At 48.0% G+C, this 22659-nt stretch overlaps 1 protein-coding gene and 2 non-coding genes across 3 annotated transcripts in view; 1 reads left to right on the plus strand and 2 right to left on the minus strand.

Moving 5' to 3' along the window:
• Positions 1 to 11984: 11984 nt before the first annotated feature.
• On the minus strand, positions 11985 to 12066 carry TRNAS-AGA (transfer RNA serine (anticodon AGA)). Its single transcript has one exon. It is a non-coding gene; the product is annotated as a tRNA-Ser (tRNA).
• Positions 12067 to 13024: 958 nt separating this feature from the next.
• On the minus strand, positions 13025 to 13096 carry TRNAE-UUC (transfer RNA glutamic acid (anticodon UUC)). Its single transcript has one exon. It is a non-coding gene; the product is annotated as a tRNA-Glu (tRNA).
• A 7198-nt stretch (positions 13097 to 20294) lies between these two features.
• The window catches only part of LOC138638867 (putative nuclease HARBI1), a 42324-nt gene continuing 39959 nt past the window's right edge, over positions 20295 to 22659 (plus strand). The window contains exon 1 of the mRNA XM_069728564.1: positions 20295 to 20806. Within this exon, the coding sequence (XP_069584665.1) occupies positions 20357 to 20806 (450 nt within the window). The 5' untranslated portion in view covers positions 20295 to 20356. The remainder of the gene's footprint in view (positions 20807 to 22659) is intronic.

Here is a 22659-nt window from a genome sequence, read left to right on the forward strand (position 1 = left end):
TCAGGAAACCTTTCCTTTCCTTTCAGAAGAATAATTTTCTATGGGATACTGTACCACAAAATGCTTCTACAAATGTTGGACATTGATTGCAAGCAAGATTTGTTGTTTTGCCCCCCCCAAAAAAAATAATTTTCCTAATAAATTCATTCAAGACCACGTTGTAAAAATCAGTATACCCCAATGAAAGTCTTAGGTACAAACAGAACATTGAGAGTGCAAGATTCTCATTAACAAGAATTCACCTTCAGGTAAGTCTAAGGCCGGGGTCAAACGAGAGAGAAATACGGGCGAGTGAGAGGCGCAAATACAACGCATTGCACACGGACCAATGATTCTCTATAGGACAGCTCCTATCTGCCGTATATTTCGCAGCCGTATTTTATGGGTGTAGAAAATCGCAGCATGCTGTCAGCGTATTGCGCAAAAAATCCGCCAATGAAAGTAAATGAGCACAAGAAAAATACAGATTACACACGGACCAACAGTGTGACTTGCGAGAAATACGCAGCGGTGTTCTATAGAAAAGCCGGTAATTCAGTGCAGTGTACAGTAACATCACACTGACAGGTTAGAATAGAATAGAGCAAATAAATGTGTACACATAGTATAGGTATATATCTATCTATCTATCTATCTATCTATCTATCTATCTATCTATCTATCTATATATATATATATATCTATATCTATATCTATATCCCAAGATAGCAGATTAGCCTGTTATTCAATTGCCGGCTTTTCCTAGCTCCTTATCATACCCGCCAGGATATGAGACATGGTTACATATAGTAAACCATTGCAAATCCATTATATTTTTACATATTCCTCACTAAGAATGTTAGTAGTGTGTGTGTGCAAAATTTGTGAGCTCTAGATGTTACAATGAAGGGGTAAATCACAGAAAAAACTGGCGTGGGCCTTACAATAGCACAGTGACATTAACCCCATATCCCACCGCTACAGGGCAGTGGGAAAAGAGTGGCTAAGGCTACTTTCACACTAGCGTTAACTGCAATCCGTCACAATGCGTCGTTTTGCTGAAAAAACGCATCCTGCAAAAGTGCTTGCAGGATGCGATTTTCCCCCATAGACTTGTATTGACGACGCATTGCGACGGATTGCCACACGTCGCATCCGTCGTGCTTTGGCGGACCGTCGGGAGCAAAAAACGCTACATGTAACGTTTTTTGCTCCTGACGGACCGCTTTTTCCGACCGCGCATGCGCGGCCGGAACTCCGCCCCCAACTCACAATGGGGCAGCGGATGCGCCAGAGAAATGCATCCGCTGCCTCCGTTGTGCAGTGCGTTAAACGCTAGCGTCGGAATCTCTGCCCGACGTATTGCGACGGGGAGATTCCGACGCTAGTGTGAAAGTAGCCTAAGTGCCAGGATAGGCGCATCTTCCAGATGTGCCTGTTCTGGGGTGGCTGGGGGCAGATGTTTTTGGCCAGGGGGGGGGGCCAATAACCATGGACCCCCTCCAGGCTATTAATATCTGCCCTCAGTAACTGGCTTTACCATTCTGGCGGAGAAAATTGTGAGGGAGCCCACACCAGTTTTTTCCGTGATTTAACCCTTTATTTTAACACCTAGAGCTCCCAAATTTTGCACACACACACACACACACACGCACGCACGCACTACTAACACTATCAGTGAGGGATACTTAAAAAATATAACGATATGAAATGGTTTACATACAGTAAGTATGCCTCATATCCTATCAGGTTCAGTAAGGATTTAGCAAAAGCCGGCAATTGAATTACCGGCATTTATGCTCTCTCCGTATTATATATATATATATATATCTCACTGACATATATATACTGTAATTTTGGCGCAGCTTAGTAAAGGTAAATTAGCTATAGGAATAGTTTTTAGCTATTGAGATTGCTCCTTTCTACGACTTTGGGGTGGGACAGTCCATTATTTTACTCCTGAATCTCTGACTACCAAGGCCTCTGTCTTCTCTGGTTCACAGCTCCCTGCTATTGCTCCTGTCATGTGTAAAGCTGAGTCACTACTCACGAACAAGCTGTGAGGCAGGGTAGTAAGGTGGTCCGAGGTCAGATACCAGGAGGGCTTGTAATACAGAGGGGCAAGAGAAAGGCGGGGTCAACGCCAGGAGGGTCAAGATAAGGTAATAAGAGAGACTAAGAGAGGCCAAGTCCAGGTGCAGGTCTCTCCTCCAGTCCATGCTCCACATCTACAGACCATGCTTCACACCAGTAGTCCATGCTCCACACCACCAGTCCGTGCCCCATATCTTTAGTCCATGCTCCATATCTCTGGTCTGTGCTCTACATCACCAGTCTGTGTTCTACACCTCCAGTCCATGCTCCATATCTCTAGTCTGTGCTCCACATCACCAGTCCGTGCTCTATATCTCTAGTCCGTGCTCCATATCTCTAGTCTGTGCTCCACATCACCAGTCCGTGCTCCATATCTCTAGTCCATGCTCCATATCTCTGGTCTGTGCTCTACATCACCTGTCTGTGTTCCATATCACCAGTCCGTGCTCCATATCACCAGTCCGTGCTCCATATCTCTAGTCTGTGCTCCATATCTCTAGTCCGTGCTCCATATCTCTAGTCTGTGCTCCACATCACCAGTCCGTGCTCTATATCTCTAGTCCATGCTCCATATCTCTGGTCTGTGCTCTACATCACCAGTCTGTGTTCCATATCACCAGTCCGTGCTCCATATCACCAGTCCGTGCTCCATATCTCTAGTCTGTGCTCCACATCACCAGTCCGTGCTCTATATCTCTAGTCCATGCTCCATATCTCTGGTCTGTGCTCTACATCACCTGTCTGTGTTCCACACCTCCAGTCCGTGCTCCATATCTCTAGTCTGTGCTCCACATCACCAGTCCGTGCTCCATATCTCTAGTCTGTGCTCCACATCACCAGTCCGTGCTCTATATCTCTAGTCTGTGCTCCATATCTCTAGTCTGTGCTCCACATCACCAGTCCGTGCTCCATATCTCTAGTCCGTGCTCCATATCACCAGTCCGTGCTCCATATCTCTAGTCTGTGCTCCACACCTCTAGTCCGTGCTCCATAACTCTAGTCCATGCTCCATATCTCTAGTCTGTGCTCCACATCACCAGTCCGTGCTCCATATCTCTAGTCCGTGCTCCATATCACCAGTCCGTGCTCCATATCTCTAGTCTGTGCTCCACATCACCAGTCCGTGCTCCATATCTCTAGTCCATGCTCCACATCACCAGTCTGTGTTCCACACCTCCAGTCCGTCCTCCATATCTCTAGTCCATGCTCCATATCTCTAGTCTGTGCTCCACATCACCAGTCCGTGCTCCATATCTCTAGTCCATGCTCCATATGTCTAGTCTGTGCTCCACATCACCAGTCCGTGCTCCATATCTCTAGTCCGTGCTCTATATCACCAGTCCGTGCTCCATATCTCTGGTCTGTGCTCCACATCACCAGTCCGTGCTCCATATCTCTAGTCCATGCTCCATATCTCTGGTCTGTGCTCTACATCACCAGTCTGTGTTCCACACCTCCAGTCCGAGCTCAATATCTCTAGTCTGTGCTCCACATCACCAGTCCGTGCTCCATATCTCTAGTCCATGCTCCATATCTCTAGTCTGTGCTCCACATCACCAGTCCGTGCTCCATATCTCTAGTCTGTGCTCCACATCACGAGTCCGTGCTCTATATCTCTAGTCCATGCTCTACATCACCAGTCTGTGTTCCACACCTCCAGTCCGTGCTCCATATCTCTAGTCTGTGCTCCACATCACCAGTCCGTGCTCCATATCTCTAGTCCATGCTCCATATCTCTAGTCTGTGCTCCACATCATCAGTCCGTGCTCCATATCTCTAGTCTGTGCTCCACATCACCAGTCCGTGCTCTATATCTCTAGTCTGTGCTCCATATCTCTAGTCTGTGCTCCACATCACCAGTCCGTGCTCCATATCTCTAGTCCGTGCTCCATATCACCAGTCCGTGCTCCATATCTCTAGTCTGTGCTCCACACCTCCAGTCCGTGCTCCATAACTCTAGTCCATGCTCCATATCTCTAGTCTGTGCTCCACATCACCAGTCCGTGCTCCATATCTCTAGTCCGTGCTCCATATCACCAGTCCGTGCTCCATATCTCTATTCTGTGCTCCACATCACCAGTCCGTGCTGCATATCTCTAGTCCATGCTCCACATCTCTGGTCTGTGCTCTACATCACCAGTCTGTGTTCCACACCTCCAGTCCGTCCTCCATATCTCTAGTCCATGCTCCATATCTCTAGTCTGTGCTCCACATCACCAGTCCGTGCTCCATATCTCTAGTCCATGCTCCATATGTCTAGTCTGTGCTCCACATCACCAGTCCGTGCTCCATATCTCTAGTCCGTGCTCTATATCACCAGTCCGTGCTCCATATCTCTGGTCTGTGCTCCACATCACCAGTCCGTGCTCCATATCTCTAGTCCATGCTCCATATCTCTGGTCTGTGCTCTACATCACCAGTCTGTGTTCCACACCTCCAGTCCGAGCTCAATATCTCTAGTCTGTGCTCCACATCACCAGTCCGTGCTCCATATCTCTAGTCCATGCTCCATATCTCTAGTCTGTGCTCCACATCACCAGTCCGTGCTCCATATCTCTAGTCTGTGCTCCACATCACGAGTCCGTGCTCTATATCTCTAGTCCATGCTCTACATCACCAGTCTGTGTTCCACACCTCCAGTCCGTGCTCCATATCTCTAGTCTGTGCTCCACATCACCAGTCCGTGCTCCATATCTCTAGTCCATGCTCCATATCTCTAGTCTGTGCTCCACATCATCAGTCCGTGCTCCATATCTCTAGTCTGTGCTCCACATCACCAGTCCGTGCTCCATATCTCTAGTCTGTGCTCCACATCACCAGTCCGTGCTCTATATCTCTAGTCCATGCTCCATATCTCTGGTCTGTGCTCTACATCACCAGTCTCTGCTCCACATCACCAGTCCGTGCTCTATATCTCTGGTCCGTGCTCCATATCTCTAGTCTGTGCTCCACACCTCCAGTCCGTGCTCCATATCTCTAGTCTGTGCTCCACATCACCAGTCCGTGCTCCATATCTCTAGTCTGTGCTCCACATCACCAGTCCGTGCTCTATATCTCTAGTCTGTGTTCCATATCTCTGGTCTGTGCTCCACATCACCAGTCTGTGCTCCACATCACCAGTCCGTGCTCTATATCTCTGGTCCGTGCTCCATATCTCTAGTCTGTGCTCCACACCTCCAGTCCGTGCTCCATATCTCTAGTCTGTGCTCCACATCACCAGTCTGTGCTCCACATCACCAGTCCGTGCTCTATATCTCTGGTCCGTGCTCCATATCTCTAGTCTGTGCTCCACACCTCCAGTCCGTGCTCCATATCTCTAGTCTGTGCTCCACATCACCAGTCCGTGCTCCATATCTCTAGTCTGTGCTCCACATCACCAGTCCGTGCTCCATATCTCTAGTCCATGCTCCATATCTCTGGTCTGTGCTCTACATCACCAGTCTGTGTTCCATATCACCAGTCCGTGCTCCATATCACCAGTCCGAGCTCCATATCTCTAGTCTGTGCTCCACATCACCAGTCCGTGCTCTATATCTCTAGTCCATGCTCCATATCTCTGGTCTGTGCTCCATATCTCTAGTCTGTGCTCCACATCACCAGTCCGTGCTCCATATCTCTAGTCTGTGCTCCACATCACCAGTCCGTGCTCTATATCTCTAGTCTATGCTCCATATCTCTGGTCTGTGCTCTACATCACCTGTCTGTGTTCCACACCTCCAGTCCGTGCTCCATATCTCTAGTCTGTGCTCCACATCACCAGTCCGTGCTCCATATCTCTAGTCTGTGCTCCACATCACCAGTCCGTGCTCTATATCTCTAGTCTGTGCTCCATATCTCTGGTCTGTGCTCCACATCACCAGTCCGTGCTCTATATCTCTAGTCTGTGCTCCACATCACCAGTCCGTGCTCCATATCTCTAGTCCGTGCTCCATATCACCAGTCTGTGCTCCATATCTCTAGTCTGTGCTCCACACCTCCAGTCCGTGCTCCATATCTCTAGTCTGTGCTCCACATCACCAGTCCGTGCTCCATATCTCTAGTCCGTGCTCCATATCACCAGTCTGTGCTCCATATCTCTAGTCTGTGCTCCACACCTCCAGTCCGTGCTCCATAACTCTAGTCCATGCTCCATATCTCTAGTCTGTGCTCCACATCACCAGTCCGTGCTCCATATCTCTAGTCCATGCTCCATATCTCTGGTCTGTGCTCTACATCACCAGTCTGTGTTCCACACCTCCAGTCCGTGCTCCATATCTCTAGTCCATGCTCCATATCTCTAGTCTGTGTGCTCCACATCACCAGTCCGTGCTCCATATCTCTAGTCCATGCTCCATATCTCTAGTCTGTGCTCCACATCACCAGTCCGTGCTCCATATCTCTAGTCCGTGCTCCATATCACCAGTCCGTGCTCCATATCTCTAGTCTGTGCTCCACATCACCAATCCGTGCTCCATATCTCAAGTCCATGCTCCATATCTCTGGTCTGTGCTCTACATCACCAGTCTGTGTTCCACACCTCCAGTCCGTGCTTCATATCTCTAGTCTGTGCTCCACATCACCAGTCCGTGCTCCATATCTCTAGTCTGTGCTCCACATCACCAATCCGTGCTCCATATCTCTAGTCTGTGCTCCATATCACCAGTCCGTGCTCCACATCACCAGTCCGTGCTCCATATCTCTAGTCTGTGCTCCACATCACCAGTCCGTGCTCCATATCTCTAGTCCATGCTCCATATCTCTGGTCTGTGCTCTACATCACCAGTCCGTGCTCCATATCTCTAGTCCATGCTCCATATCTCTAGTCTGTGCTCCACATCACCAGTCCGTGCTCCATATCTCTAGTCTGTGTTCCACATCACCAGTCCGTGCTCTATATCTCTAGTCTGTGCTCCACATCACCATTCCGTGCTCCATATCTCTAGTCTGTGCTCTATATCTCTAGTCTGTGCTCCATATCACCAGTCCGTGCTCCACATCACCAGTCTGTGCTCCATATCTCTAGTCTGTGCTCCACATCACCAATCCGTGCTCTATATCTCTAGTCCATGCTCCATATCTCTGGTCTGTGCTCTACATCACCAGTCTGTGTTCCATATCACCAGTCCGTGCTCCATATCACCAGTCCGTGCTCCATATCTCTAGTCTGTGCTCCACATCACCAGTCCGTGCTCTATATCTCTAGTCCATGCTCCATATCTCTGGTCTGTGCTCTACATCACCTGTCTGTGTTCCACACCTCCAGTCCGTGCTCCATATCTCTAGTCTGTGCTCCACATCACCAGTCCGTGCTCCATATCTCTAGTCTGTGCTCCACATCACCAGTCCGTGCTCTATATCTCTAGTCTGTGCTCCATATCTCTGGTCTGTGCTCCACATCACCAGTCCGTGCTCTATATCTCTAGTCTGTGCTCCACATCACCAGTCCATGCTCCATATCTCTAGTCTGTGCTCCACATCACCAGTCCGTGCTCCATATCACCAGTCCGTGCTCCACATCACCAGTCCGTGCTCCATATCTCTAGTCTGTGCTCCACATCACCAGTCCGTGCTCCATATCACCAGTCCGTGCTCCATATCACCAGTCCGTGCTCCATATTTCTAGTCTGTGCTCCACATCACCAGTCCGTGCTCCATATCTCTAGTCTGTGCTCCACATCACCAGTCCGTGCTCCATATCACCAGTCCGTGCTCCATATCACCAGTCCGTGCTCCATATTTCTAGTCTGTGTTCCACACCTCCAGTCCGTGCTTCATATCTCTAGTCTGTGCTCCACATCACCAGTCCATGCTCCATATCTCTAGTCTGTGCTCCACATCACCAATCCGTGCTCCATATCTCTAGTCTGTGCTCCATATCTCTAGTATGTGCTCCATATCACCAGTCCGTGCTCCACATCACCAGTCCGTGCTCCATATCTCTAGTCTGTGCTCCACATCACCAGTCCGTGCTCCATATCTCTAGTCCATGCTCCATATCTCTGGTCTGTGCTCTACATCACCAGTCCGTGCTCCATATCTCTAGTCCATGCTCCATATCTCTAGTCTGTGCTCCACATCACCAGTCCGTGCTCCATATCTCTAGTCTGTGCTCCACATCACCAGTCCGTGCTCTATATCTCTAGTCTGTGCTCCACATCACCATTCCGTGCTCCATATCTCTAGTCTGTGCTATATATCTCTAGTCTGTGCTCCATATCACCAGTCCGTGCTCCACATCACCAGTCTGTGCTCCATATCTCTAGTCTGTGCTCCACATCACCAATCCGTGCTCTATATCTCTAGTCCATGCTCCATATCTCTGGTCTGTGCTCTACATCACCAGTCTGTGTTCCATATCACCAGTCCGTGCTCCATATCACCAGTCCGTGCTCCATATCTCTAGTCTGTGCTCCACATCACCAGTCCGTGCTCTATATCTCTAGTCCATGCTCCATATCTCTGGTCTGTGCTCTACATCACCTGTCTGTGTTCCACACCTCCAGTCCGTGCTCCATATCTCTAGTCTGTGCTCCACATCACCAGTCCGTGCTCCATATCTCTAGTCTGTGCTCCACATCACCAGTCCGTGCTCTATATCTCTAGTCTGTGCTCCATATCTCTGGTCTGTGCTCCACATCACCAGTCCGTGCTCTATATCTCTAGTCTGTGCTCCATATCTCTGGTCTGTGCTCCACATCACCAGTCCGTGCTCCATATCTCTAGTCTGTGCTCCACATCACCAGTCCGTGCTCCATATCACCAGTCCGTGCTCCACATCACCAGTCCGTGCTCCATATCTCTAGTCTGTGCTCCACATCACCAGTCCGTGCTCCATATCACCAGTCCGTGCTCCATATCACCAGTCCGTGCTCCATATTTCTAGTCTGTGCTCCACATCACCAGTCCGTGCTCCATATCTCTAGTCTGTGCTCCACATCACCAGTCCGTGCTCCATATCTCTAGTCCATGCTCCATATCTCTGGTCTGTGCTCTACATCACCAGTCTGTGTTCCACACCTCCAGTCCGTGCTCCATATCTCTAGTCCATGGTCCATATCTCTAGTCCATGCTCCATATCTCTAGTCTGTGCTCCACATCACCAGTTCGTGCTCCATATCTCTAGTCCATGCTCCATATCTCTGGTCTGTGCTCTACATCACCAGTCTGTGTTCCACACCTCCAGTCCGTGCTCCATATCTCTAGTCCATGCTCCATATCTCTAGTCCATGCTCCATATCTCTAGTCTGTGCTCCACATCACCAGTCCGTGCTCCATATCTCTAGTCCATGCTCCATATCTCTGGTCTGTGCTCTACATCACCAGTCTGTGTTCCACACCTCCAGTCCGTGCTCCATATCTCTAGTCCATGCTCCATATCTCTAGTCCATGCTCCATATCTCTAGTCTGTGCTCCACATCATCAGTTCGTGCTCCATATCTCTAGTCTGTGCTCCATATCTCTAGTCTGTGCTCCATATCTCTAGTCTGTGCTCCACATCACCAGTCCGTGCTCCATATCTCTAGTCCGTGCTCCATATCACCAGTCTGTGCTCCATATCTCTAGTCTGTGCTCCACATCACCAGTCCGTGCTCCATATCTCTAGTCTGTGCTCCACATCACCAGTCCGTGCTCTATATTTGTAGTCCATGCTCCATATCTCTGGTCTGTGCTCTACATCACCAGTCCGTGCTCCATATCTCTAGTCTGTGCTCCATATCTCTAGTCTGTGCTCCACATCACCAGTCCGTGCTCTATATCTCTAGTCCATGCTCCATATCTCTGGTCTGTGCTCTACATCACCAGTCTGTGTTCCACACCTCCAGTCCGTGCTCCATATCTCTAGTCTGTGCTCCACATCACCAGTCCGTGCTCTATATCTCTAGTCTGTGCTCCATATCTCTGGTCTGTGCTCCACATCACCAGTCCGTGCTCCACATCACCAGTCCGTGCTCCATATCTCTAGTGTGTGCTCCACATCACCAGTCCGTGCTCTATATCTCTAGTCCATGCTCCATATCTCTGGTCTGTGCTCTACATCACCAGTCTGTGTTCCACACCTCCAGTCCGTGCTCCATATCTCTAGTCTGTGCTCCACATCACCAGTCCGTGCTCCATATCTCTAGTCTGTGCTCCACATCACCAGTCCGTGCTCTATATCTCTAGTCTGTGCTCCATATCTCTGGTCTGTGCTCCACATCACCAGTCCGTGCTCCACATCACCAGTCCGTGCTCCATATCTCTAGTCTGTGCTCCACATCACCAGTCCGTGCTCTATATCTCTAGTCTGTGCTCCATATCTCTGGTCTGTGCTCCACATCACCAGTCCGTGCTTCACACCTCCAGTCCGTGCTCCATATCTCTAGTCTGTGCTCCACATCACCAGTCCGTGCTCCACATCACCAGTCCGTGCTCTATATCTCTAGTCTGTGCTCTTCACCTCCAGTCTGTGCTCCATATCACCAGTCCGTGCTCCATATCTCTAGTCTGTGCTCTTCACCTCCAGTCTGTGCTCCATATCGCCAATCTTTGCTTCACATTACCAGTGCATGCTCCATTTCTCCAGTCTGTGATCCACATCACCAGTCCATGCTCCTTATCTGTAGTCTGTGCTCTCTATCTCTTGTCCTTGCTCCATATCTCGTCTGTGCTCCATATCTCTAGTCCATGCTCTACATCACAAGTCCATGCTCCATACCTCCAGTCTGTGATCCACATCACCAGTCCGTGCTCCATATTTCTAGTCTGTGCTCCACACCTCCAGTCCATGCTCAATATCTCTAGTCCGTGCTCCGCATCACCAGTCCGTGCTCCATATTTCTAGTCTGTGCTCCACACCTCCAGTCCATGCTCAATATCTCTAGTCCGTGCTCCGCATCACCAGTCCGTGCTCCATATTTCTAGTCTGTGCTCCACATCACCAGTCTGTCCTCCATATCTCTAGTCTTTGCTCTCTATCTCTAGTCCGTACTCCACACCACCAGTCCGTGCTCCATATCTCTAGTCCGTGCTCCACATCACCAGTCCTTGCTCCAAATCTCTGGTCTGTGCTTCACATCACCAGTCCGTGCTCCATATTTCTAGTCTGCTCTACACCTCCAGTCCGTGCTCCATATCTCCAATTTGTGCTTCACATCTCCAGTCTGTGCTCCATATCACCAGTCCGTGCTCCACACCACCAGTCCGTGCTCCATATCACCAGTCTGTGCTCCAAATCTCTAGTCCGTGCTCCACATCACCAGTCCATGCTTCATATCTCTATTCCGTGCTCCACACCTCCAGTCAGTAAGGAGAGGCTAAAGATTTTGGGATGTGGCTGGAGAAGACACCAGCAGACCAGAGTGAGGTGCTCGACTGGACAGGTGAGGGCTGGTGCAAGGTGACTAGAATTGTTTAGTTTGTTTTTTTTTAATCTCCCTTCTGTTAATTCCGAGTGCAGCAAAATGGCCGATTTGAATTAAGCAAATGGCCCAAAATTCAGATTATTGTGAAATAAAAAAATTTGGGGAAATTCTAAACCAATCTGACACATTCAGAAGCAATTCGCTCATTTCTACAGCTTTCTCAAATTGTTTTTTCCAAATATGAATTAAGATACAATTTTTTTTCGAAATATTGAAGATTATTCTAAAAGATGCTCGGGTTAATTGAAATAATTTGAAGAAATGAATTCTCCGCTTACTGATCCTCTGAACGTCCCATTTTGGGGCTCATCCGGGCCCTGCTGCTCCCCAGTGCTGTCCATGAATGAGGGAGGAGGAGATCAATTCTATTATTATTGGAATTGGTCTGAACCGTTAGTACCGCGGCTCCAGTCACTGATACCTGTGCATCTAACAATAAAAATATAGCACAAAAGACGTCATTCATCATACAAGTGTCGTCCTACGGTAAAGTCACAGATGTCGGAGTCAAGAGGGAAAAAACAAAATACACGTAGTCGGCAGGATTCGAACCTGCGCGGCGAGACCCCAATGGATTTCTAGTCCATCGCCTTAACCACTCGGCCACGACTACAGCTGGGGCATGAGCCCACCTTATCTCTTTGATTATCGTAGGGTGAGGGGGACACAATGGGGGACGTTGTGGGGGACAATGCGGGGACGTTGTGAGGGACATTGTGGGGGTTGGGTAATACAAAAAAGGAAATGCTGAGCTCTCAGGACTTCCAGGACACAGCCCTAGACTCTGCCACCTTAATTATCCTAATAGCAGATCCCCAGCATGCATGAAGATCACGGATTTGGTAGGTTAAAATCGTATTTTTTCTTATTTCTCATGCTTTTATATTTTTTTTACTTTTAAACGATCAACTGAAGCTTTATTTTATGTGTTTTGTTTTGTGAATTTTTTTTTTTTTAAATTATTAATTTGAGATTCATTTTTCTCACCTTATTATAAAAATTCCGGTAATTCACCATCTAATTGTCCTTAAACAACTCGGCAAAACTAAAACCGGGCTGTAATATCACAAAGGAAGGAGCGGAGGACGGAGCCGCGAGAGCTGCCGTAATTACCCTAATACAGGCGCAGCGTGTAAGTCGATCACATAAAGAATCATCTGGAGGTTTTTTTTCTTTCTCTGTTTCTACTGAATTGTTTTGCAGTAAAAATTTTTGTGAACTTTAGTCTTAAAGAAAAAAGGTAAAACTAAATAAAGAAAAAAAAAAATAAAAATGTCCTTCGAACCGGAATCGAACCAGTGACCTAAGGATGTCTGTGCTCCACTACAGTCCTCCGCTCTACCAGCTGAGCTATCGAAGGCTCGCATTCCCTCCTCCTGCATGATGTGTGATGTCTGCCGTTGTCAAGCCTGCGGATGATTTGTCAGGCCTGCGGATGATAGGCCTTTGCTTCCGTGACCTGATGTAGAAATGATTTATCCCTCTCCGATATTACATGTTTAAAAATAAACAAATAAATGTACTAAAGTAAATAAAACAATATATGTTATTAGGGAAAAAAAAAATACATCTTCCCATACCGGGAGTCGAACCCGGGCCGCCTGGGTGAAAACCAGGAATCCTAACCGCTAGACCATATGGGAGGGCTGAGAGAGCAGCTGACGGTATCTGTGTTACTGTGTAACCTCCTCCAGAGTCAGCTCTACTCCCCAACCTCACAGTAAGGGTACGTGTCCACCTTCAGGATGGCCGGCGGTTTGGTCGGAGCGGCGCCCACTTCTGTGACGTGATGATGCCAGATGTGTTCATAGCACACATCCGGGATCATCGCACCCCACCATAGGGCCCTGTGGTATACGCTGCACCGCCGCAAGGTACACGGACATGCTGTGATCTTAAAAGACGCGCCGCATGTCCGGAGTCGCAGGGCCGCCGGATGCGTGTTACCACGCATAGTGGAGACTGGATTTCATAAAATCCCCTCCACTATACGGGAACATCTGGACGCTGCGTGTTTGACGCTGCGGCCCCACACAGCGGCAAACACGCAGCGTTTCCTGAACGTGGAAACAAACCCAAAAGAGGGCAAATATCACGGGAGGGTTCGCTTTTCAGTCCATACGTCCTGCTGCTCAGTCCATACGTCCCGCTGCTCTGGCTTTACCCTGAATGGGGGATGTCAAATTGTGACCCTCGATTTAATGACAATCCTATACAGGAAAAATATATCTTTGTATTGTGTTAACCAGTAGATAGAAAAAAATTAAGATTTCAGAGTCCTGAGTGGTTGATAACTCTTAATGGTGAACTGACAAGGTGGTAACAAATTGCAGCTTTCGAGACTCCTCTTCTGAGTCTCGAAAGCTGCCATTTCAACCACTGAGGACTCTGAAAAATTAATGTTCATGACAACCCTACAAAAGTGTATACAGTTATGTGCAGAATACTAGAAGTCTAGCATCACTAAAGCAGTTAATTACCGGCACAAAATATCATATAACATGGGAGAAAGTTCATGACTGGTAGTAGGCAAGAAATGGGCGACCACCAGAATCCACAGTCAAGACATTCGCACTGCTTATTGGGTGGAATTGACTCAGTCAATGAAAGGGGGTGTACTGATTAATAGCATTGGTGATTAATAGCATTCATTCTGTGAAGACACAGGTGTCAATTGTAGAGCTTACGTAAAGAAGGAAGATGTTGTAGCTGCTGGATTCAGCCCGCGCTCAGTGAGCAAAATGGGTCGTTCCAGTCATTGCCCGAAGGAGAAAGAACTTTGATCAAGAAGTTGATTGGAGAAAGGAGAAAACATAAGGAAGGGAAGAAAATAATAGTCTGCTCAGCTAAAAAGATTCCAATGCTTTAAAATGGCCAAAAATACCCAAAACACGTGGAAGGAAAAGAAATACGACCATCCACATAGATCATAGTCACAAGAATAGCAGAGAAGCGTCCTGTGATCGGCTCCAGGGAGATCAGAGAAAATCATCAGAAGACGCCTACGTGAAGCCAAACTATTTCCAAGAAACTCCTGTAAAGTACCATCGCTGAAAAAAGATATGTGCTGAAAACGTTACTGTTTGCTGAACAATACACTGACCGGCCTAAAGAGAAGTGGCGGAACGTTCTATGAAGACGTGAGAACAAAATTGTTCTTATTGGGTCTTAAGACCGCAGACAGTTCATGAGACCACCCATAAACACTGAATTTAGACCCCAGTCCAGTGTGAAGACAAGGAGGTGCAAGCGGAGCCTTGTGGGGATGGAGTTGGGCTTATTTCATGGTGTGGGGCTTATCTATCGCATACCAGGCACCATGGAGCAGTGTGACTATGTCCCAGCACTGGGAGAGGTCAGGTTTAGTGATGAGCGAGTATAATCGTTACTTGAGTTTCTCCGAGCATGCTCGGGTGATCTCTGAGTATTTCAGCGTGCTCGGAGATTTAGGTTATGTAGCTGAATGATTTGCGGCTGCTTGACAGTTTCAATACATGTGTGGATTCCCTATCCTGTCTAGCAGCCACAAATCATCCAGCTATGCCGACAAACTAAATCAAGCAAGCGTGCGCATTCATCACTAGTCATGTTGCCTTATGCTGAAGAAGAAATGTCCTTGAAATGGGCCCCAAACACACCAGCAAGTGGACAACATCCTGGGTCCAGACGGACAAGACTGATGATATGAACTGATCCCGAGATCTCAATCCAATGGAGAATTCATAGTGACATCAAAAATGCTGTTTGTGACACAAAACCTAAGAATGCAATAGACCTGTGGAGTGAAGTAGTTGGCGTGGGTTGGAATATCCAATGTTAGGTGACTCCATGCTGCACAGATGTAAAGCAGTCATCAGAAATATGGGCGATACCATGGATGACTTACAGAAAAGTCGAGTCTGGAAACAAATCTCAGCTTATGCCGTAAATCATAGAATCATAGAACGATTCCATTTGATCACACTGCCATTCTTATGCAAATAACTGCACATGAATCAAGAGTCAAGTTTAGAAAACACAAAGAAAAAAAGAAACCATTGAATGGCACAAAGACAAAAAAAATCGACTTACTGGTGGAGATGATGGTCTCGAATCAACGACACCCTTTGGTGAAACGGCCGTAGTCCTCTTTAGTGGAGTTACCCACCACTTCATCTGTCTCAGCTCTTCGTCTCCATCCTGAACATATCCCCATTCCTCATTGGTTCTCCCCAGAGACTGGGGTAATGCGCAGGCCTCCCTTCTTGACTGCGCCGCAACCACTGGGGGCTTAAACATACGAAAGTCTGGGGTTTCCTCTTCTTCAAGTTGCTCATCGAGATCCCCCATTGGAGTCTCCACAGTCACTCTTGACAGCCCATCAGTCAAATTTGGCTAGGCGAGCCACCCACCGTTGTTCTAAGGCCCCCAATTTAGCATTCTCAAGGTGGGCCAGGGGATTATTGTCTGTTCAAACTTGAATCTTGGTACCTGTCAGGAAGCTTGGAAACTGCTCTGTCATGGCCCACACCAGGGCCAGGAGCTCTAACCGGAAGGAGCTGTAATTGTGAGGGTTTCTTTCGCTGTCTCGCAGGGACGGGAGGGGGCTTGCTCCCACTGATCCCTTATTGGTTGGGCCGAAGAATGGTTGCATGAGTACGGTGGGTAAGACTGTTGCAGTTCCCCCACTCTTCATTCCATCTGGGTCAGTTTCTCTTGCACGTTGACAAGGGATTGCTGCAAGTCTTGCACCACTAGGACCAGCACCCCTAATGGTTTGGGTCCCCTCTGGTATTGGCGCCCTGGACACGCATCACTCCAGACGCATAGCTTTCTTCTTTACTTCGGGCCACCGTTTCTGCCAGGATTTGACGAAATGTAAGAGGCGGATCTGCCCGGACCCGTTCTGACAGTGCTTGCGTCAAGGATATGCTGTGCAGTCCCAGAATGAATTGCTCCCGGAGTATCGGGTCTTTAGAGCCCATGCCGCCAAATCCATCCGCCTCCTTTCTCTGCACCTCCGCTAACACTTCTTGCAGTGCTGTTGCATACTGAGAAATTTCTTCTTCCCGCTGCAGCCTAGAGAAAATTTTGGCGCGAAGGTGTCCGGCGCTAGCAGTCTCGCTGTAGATCTCTTCCAGGAACTTCACTAGCCCCTTCAGGGTACTGCAGGTGAGTTCTGGTTGTAGGCAGATGTTTCTGCGGGCTTCCCCCTCTAGGGCAGTTAAAGCAATGTCCATTTCAAGGTCTGGGTTGAGGTTATAAATCTTCAGGGTGCTTTGCAGCCGGGACACCGGCATATTCTTGCCATCAAACTTTGGTAGCACACTAAATATGGTGCCCATAGGGAGTGTCCTTGCAGGGGTTCCACCAATGCCCACAGCTTCTCCATTAACATTAGCATTCCCACCGTTGCTGTCTGCTGCCTCCATCTTGGTGACAGTACCCAGCTCGCAGCGCCACTTGAAGCGATGGCCGGGGGACCACCACGGTGCAGGAAGACTACCGTACACAAGATGAGGTGAAAACAACAAAGGATAGATTTATTGGAAGGCAAGGAATGAAGTGGATGAGGAAGATGCAAACAGGGGCTTACAAGGGCAATAGACAATTTATAAAAGTTATACTCTTTAGCTTGGTGCTCCAACTATTAAAGAATCAACATACGTCACACAAGTAAATGCAAACAATAAACAAAGAATGATGCTACTCTACGTATAACCTCCCTGGCCTTTACTAAGCAGGCGACATGGCTCCCGTGTACTGACTACTGAAACCTACACAAGGACCTAACATGTGCCCCAAACAGGAACAGACTCACGGTGATGTTGGGGACTCAGATCCAGTCCCAACATTCTAGTACAGAGGTGCACACAGCTTTCTGCCAGCTCCGTGAAACGTGGTCTTCTTATTGCTTCTGGGTCCTGGAGGTGCTTCTGGAAATAGTAAATCCCATTTCTCAGTATCTTCGTGGCTTCTCAAACTCACACAAAACAGCCACTCTCGCTGCACCCAGAAAAGTCTGTCAAATTTCATAAGTCCACTCCGTTACAGGCTGTGGGTCCTCTCTTGCAGAAAACAGCACAAAGTTCTCTCTGCAGCAACTTCAGCACAAAGTTCTCTCTGCAGCAGCTTCAGCTCACATAGGCTCTTCAGGCTCCACCCCTGCCATCTGCACAGACCAGCTCATAAACACAATCTATTGCAGGGGAGAAGCAGAACATTCCATTCCACCAGACAAGGGAGTGCAGTCTCTTAAAGTGACAGCGTGTTCCTTACTGTCCATAACAGCACCACCCTCTTACAGATACAGGTAGGAGAGAGAAGGAGCAGGTACGAGAGATCAGATACAGGGAGGAGAGAGCAGGAGCAAGTACAAGAAATCAGATACAGGGAGGAGGGAGCAGGAGCAAGTACAAGAGATCAGATACAGGGAGGAGAGAGCAGGAGCAAGTACAAGAGATCAGATACAGGGAGGAGAGAGCAGGAGCAGGTACAAGAGATTAGATACAGGGAGGAGAGAGCGGAAGCAGGTATGAGAGATCAGATATAGGGAGGAGAGAACAGGAGCATGTACCAGAGATCAGATACAGGGAGGAGGGAGCAGGAGAAAGTATGAGAGATCAGATACAGGGAGCAGAAGCAGGTAAGAGAGATCAGATACAGGGAGGAGGGAGCAGATACGAGAGATCAGATACAGGGAGGAGAGAGCAGGAGCAGGTAAGAGAGATCAGATACAGAGAGGAGAGAACAGGAGAATGTACCCGAGATCAGATATAGGGAGGAGGAAGTAGCAGCGGATATGAGTGATCAGATACAGGAAGGAGAGAGCAGGACCAGGTAGGAGAGATCAGATACAGGGAGGAGAGAGCAAGAGCTGGTAGGAGAGATCAGATACAGGGAGGAGGGAGCAGGTAGGAGAGATCAGATACAGGGAGGAGAGAGCAGGAGCAGGTACGAGAGATCAGATACAGGGAGGAGAGAGCAGGAGCTGGTTAGAGATAATAGGCAGAGGAGAGAGCAGGAATAGCAGAACACACTCAGGGAGGAGATTCTGTACAGAACAGAGTGAAATGACAGTTCCCTTTACGTAAGCGTTGGTGGTATAGTGGTGAGCATAGCTGCCTTCCAAGCAGTTGACCCGGGTTCGATTCCCGGCCAACGCAGCTCTTTTATAACTAAACCTTAATAGACTTTTCCACAGAGACTAATCTTTATTAACCCTTTTTTCTTAATTAACCCCTTTCTTCCTTGCACAATCTTTTCTTTTACACATTCGTTTTATTCAACCTCATCTCGCTTTTCTTTGTATTTTTCCGCGAGGCTCGTTATTTGCAGGACAAGCTGTGATTTTAGGGGACATCATTCATTGGGGAGAAAGTTCCAGGTGTGGTGAAACGGTGATAAAAAACAATTTAGTAAGGCTATGTGCACACGTTGCGGATGAGGCTTAGGAATTTCTGGTGCGGATTCTGCCTCTCCTGGCACAAAACGCACCTGCGGATTTGTCGTGTTTTTTTGTGCGTTTTGGCTGCGGTTTGTTTGCTGATTTGCTGCGTTTTTTACCCCTGCGGTTTTCTATAATGGAATGGGTGCAAAAACGCTGCAGATTCACAAAAAAGAAGTGACATGCTACTTCTATTAAACCGCAGCGGATTTTCCGCAACGTGCACAGCTTTTTTTTTTTCTCATTGATTTACATTGTAAATAAATTGCGGATCTGCAGCGTTTCTGCACCGCAGAGAATCCTCAACATGTGCACATAGCCTAAGGCTATGTGCACACATAGGAAATGTGGTGCAAAATTTTCTGCACTAAATCTGCATCTCCCGCAGATGCGCAGATGCGTTTTTTATGCATTTTTTTATGCATTTTTTGTGCAGATTTTACCACTGTGGATTTCTATAATGGAGGGGCGCAGAAACGCTGCAGAACTGCACAAAAGAAGGGACGTGCACTTCTTTAAAATCTGCAGCGTTTCTGCGCAGATTTTTCTGCATCATGTGCACAGCATTTTTTTTCACATTGATTTACATTGTACTGTAAGGCTATGTGCACACGTTCAGGATTTCTTGCAGAAAATTCCTGAGAAAAAACGGACATTTTCTGCGAGAAATCTGCAAGAAAACCGCATGCGTTTTTGCCGCAATTTTGCAGCGGTTTTGATGCGTTTTTGCCGCGGTTTTGTCGCGGTTTTTTCTGGACACTTCCCAATGCATTGTGTAGTGGGAAATCTGCAAAAAAAACCCCCGCAAAATTAATGAACATGCTGCGGTTTTTACCGCGATGCGTTTTTTTCATGGAAAAAAATGCATCATGTGCACAAAACACGCGGAATTCATTCTAAATGATGGGATGCTTATTGTATGCGTTTTTTGTGGTTTTATAGCATTTTTTTTATCGGGGAAACTGCGAAAAACCCGCGAAAAAACTGCAACATGTGTACACAGCCTTAATCACAGTGCAGTTCTGCAGCGTTTCTGCTGCAGAAAAATCTGCACTAAATCTGCATGGTGTGCACGTACCCTAATTGTTTTGGGGTTTTGTTGTAGCAGCAGGTATTGTGCCACTGCCTCTACCACAATGGTCACCTCCACAGGTCACCCCACGATAATCAGTTACAAATACATACATGCATGATGTGTAAGTAAACTGCAATTGATGGAATATTGACAGCGGCATAGAAACCCATCACACTCAGGTCAGGAGCACCATTACTACCCCACAGCTCTTACACCGGGGGCTCCAGGCTTGTGAGGACCAAGGTCTAGTTCCTTCATCCTGAGCCTCTCACAGCTGGGCTTTCCACCAGGCAGGACAGGAAGTGACCTCAGATCCTCCTCCTCCTCCTCCTCCTCCTCCTCCTCAAGCTTCATTGTGTCTTCTGCTGTGTGGTGGAAGGAGCACAGGGTGCTGAGCTCAGCATGAGTCTCCTGAACAAGCGCAGGGCCCGGGCAGCCATTGCCATCGCTATGATCCATCACTGCATGCAGAAGAAGAAGAAGAAGAGGAAGAAGAGGGCATACTGGAGCAAGGACTTCCTGCAGAGCCGCGACTGCTCGGCCAACCCCACACTTAACCCAGAGATTAAAGAAAACAACCCCAATGACTTCAAGGACTTTTTACGGATGTCGGACGCCAGCTTCAACTACCTCCTGCGCGTCGTCACTCCGCTCATCCAGAAGCAGGACACCTGCATGAGAAAGTCCATCACGGCGGAGCAGAGGCTGGTGGCCACGCTGCGCTTCCTGGCCACCGGGAGATCCTTCGAGGACCTGAAATTTTCAACTGCGATCTCGCCACAGGCGTTGGGCGTCATCATCCCGGAAACCTGCAACGCCATCGTCCAGATGCTGAAAGGACGGTACCTGAAGGTCTGTTATCACCCGGCTCTTCATGGGTCGCAGTAATCTATGGAAAGGTTCATCTGAACAGCGGCCGTGTTGGGCTGCAGTCACACTTTGCATTTTTGCTGCTGTTTTTTGCGTGCAAAACCTGTTCTCTTGGCAGTAAAGAAGCTGCTTACAAAAAGGTAGGTTTGACGGCGTTTTTGCTCCTTGCTTTTGTGTTTTTTTGCTGCGTTTTAAAGGATCCAGAAGTTCAGCTTTGCTTCCACCTTTTACGAGGACCAATACAAGGTGTCAGAGCACCAATGCAAGACGCATGTGAAAAAATAAAACATTTGGGAATTAAGGGCAATTTGATCAAATCGTTTACAAAAGAAAGTTTTTTATGTCTGAAAAATTAGTGGATATTCTGGACAAAAAAATTGTAATCCTGTCATCAATACTCAGGTGAGGAGACCGACACTGGGAACATCACAAACATACATGGCTAAGCATCCTGCTGTACCTGCACTTTCTTCACCAAAAATGCTGCAAAAACTCAGTGCTTATGATGGGGAAAAAAATGCTGCAAAAATGCTGAAAGAATTGAGAAGCTGCAGGTTTCACACTCAGTAAGGAAATAACACTGTGCGGAGATTTCTGAAATCCCACATCTTGTGCTGATACTGTAAAGCACAGCTTTTAATTTGCATAGAAAAGGTAACAAAAATGCATAAAAGATGCAACGTGTGAGCATAGATCGCCCCGATATTGCTGCTGCGCTCACGTAACTTGTACATTTTTTTTTTTGTGAAAATCAGTTCTGACCGTTTTACTGTTTGTGGTATTGAGCATGAAGAATGTCAGGACCGTGGTTCAGTGGCTACACCATTATGGCGTATTTAGTGTCCTATGTGCTGCTGTGCCAGGTTTGGACCGAGGCCTCCCCATCCTGGTATTATGACATTTATCCTGCCTGTGCCCCATCCTGGTATATGTCCCTTCTCCTGGACCCCATCCTGGTATATATGTCCTGCATCTGGTATACATGTCCTCCATCCTGGTATACATGTCCTCCATCCTGGTATACATGTCCTCCATCCTGGTATACATGTCCTCCATCCTGGTATACATGTCCTCCATCCTGGTATACATGTCCTCCATCCTGGTATACATGTCCTCCATCCTGGTATATATGTCCTGCATCTGGTATACATGTCCTCCATCCTGGTATATATGTCCTGCATCTGGTGTATATGTCCTCCATCCTGGTGTACATGTCCTGCATCTGGTGTACATGTCCTCCATCCTGGTATACATGTCCTCCATCCTGGTATACATGTCCTCCATCCTGGTATATATGTCCTGCATCTGGTGTATATGTCCTCCATCCTGGTATATATGTCCTGCATCTGGTATACATGTCCTCCATCCTGGTGTATATGTCCTGCATCTGGTGTACATGTCCTCCATCCTCATGTATATGTCCTCCATCGTGGTGTACATGTCCTCCATCCTGGTGTGCATGTCCCCCATCCTGGTGTGCATGTCCCCCCATCCTGGTGTACATGTCCCCCATCCTGGTGTGCATGTCCCCCATCCTGGTGTGCATGTCCCCCATCCTGGTATACATGTCCTCCATCCTGGTATACATGTCCTCCATCCTGGTATATATGTCCTGCATCTGGTGTATATGTCCTCCATCCTGGTGTACATGTCCTCCATCCTGGTATACATGTCCCCCATCCTGGTGTGCATGTCCCCCATCCTGGTGTGCATGTCCCCCATCCTGATGTGCATGTCCCCCATCCTGATGTGCATGTCCCCCATCCTCGTGTACATGTCCTCCATCCTGGTGTACATGTCCTCCATCCTGGTATACATGTCCTCCATCCTGGTAT

The sequence above is a fragment of the Ranitomeya imitator genome, chromosome 5, assembly GCF_032444005.1.
Source record: "Ranitomeya imitator isolate aRanImi1 chromosome 5, aRanImi1.pri, whole genome shotgun sequence".
NCBI classification, from domain to species: Eukaryota; Metazoa; Chordata; class Amphibia; order Anura; family Dendrobatidae; genus Ranitomeya; species Ranitomeya imitator.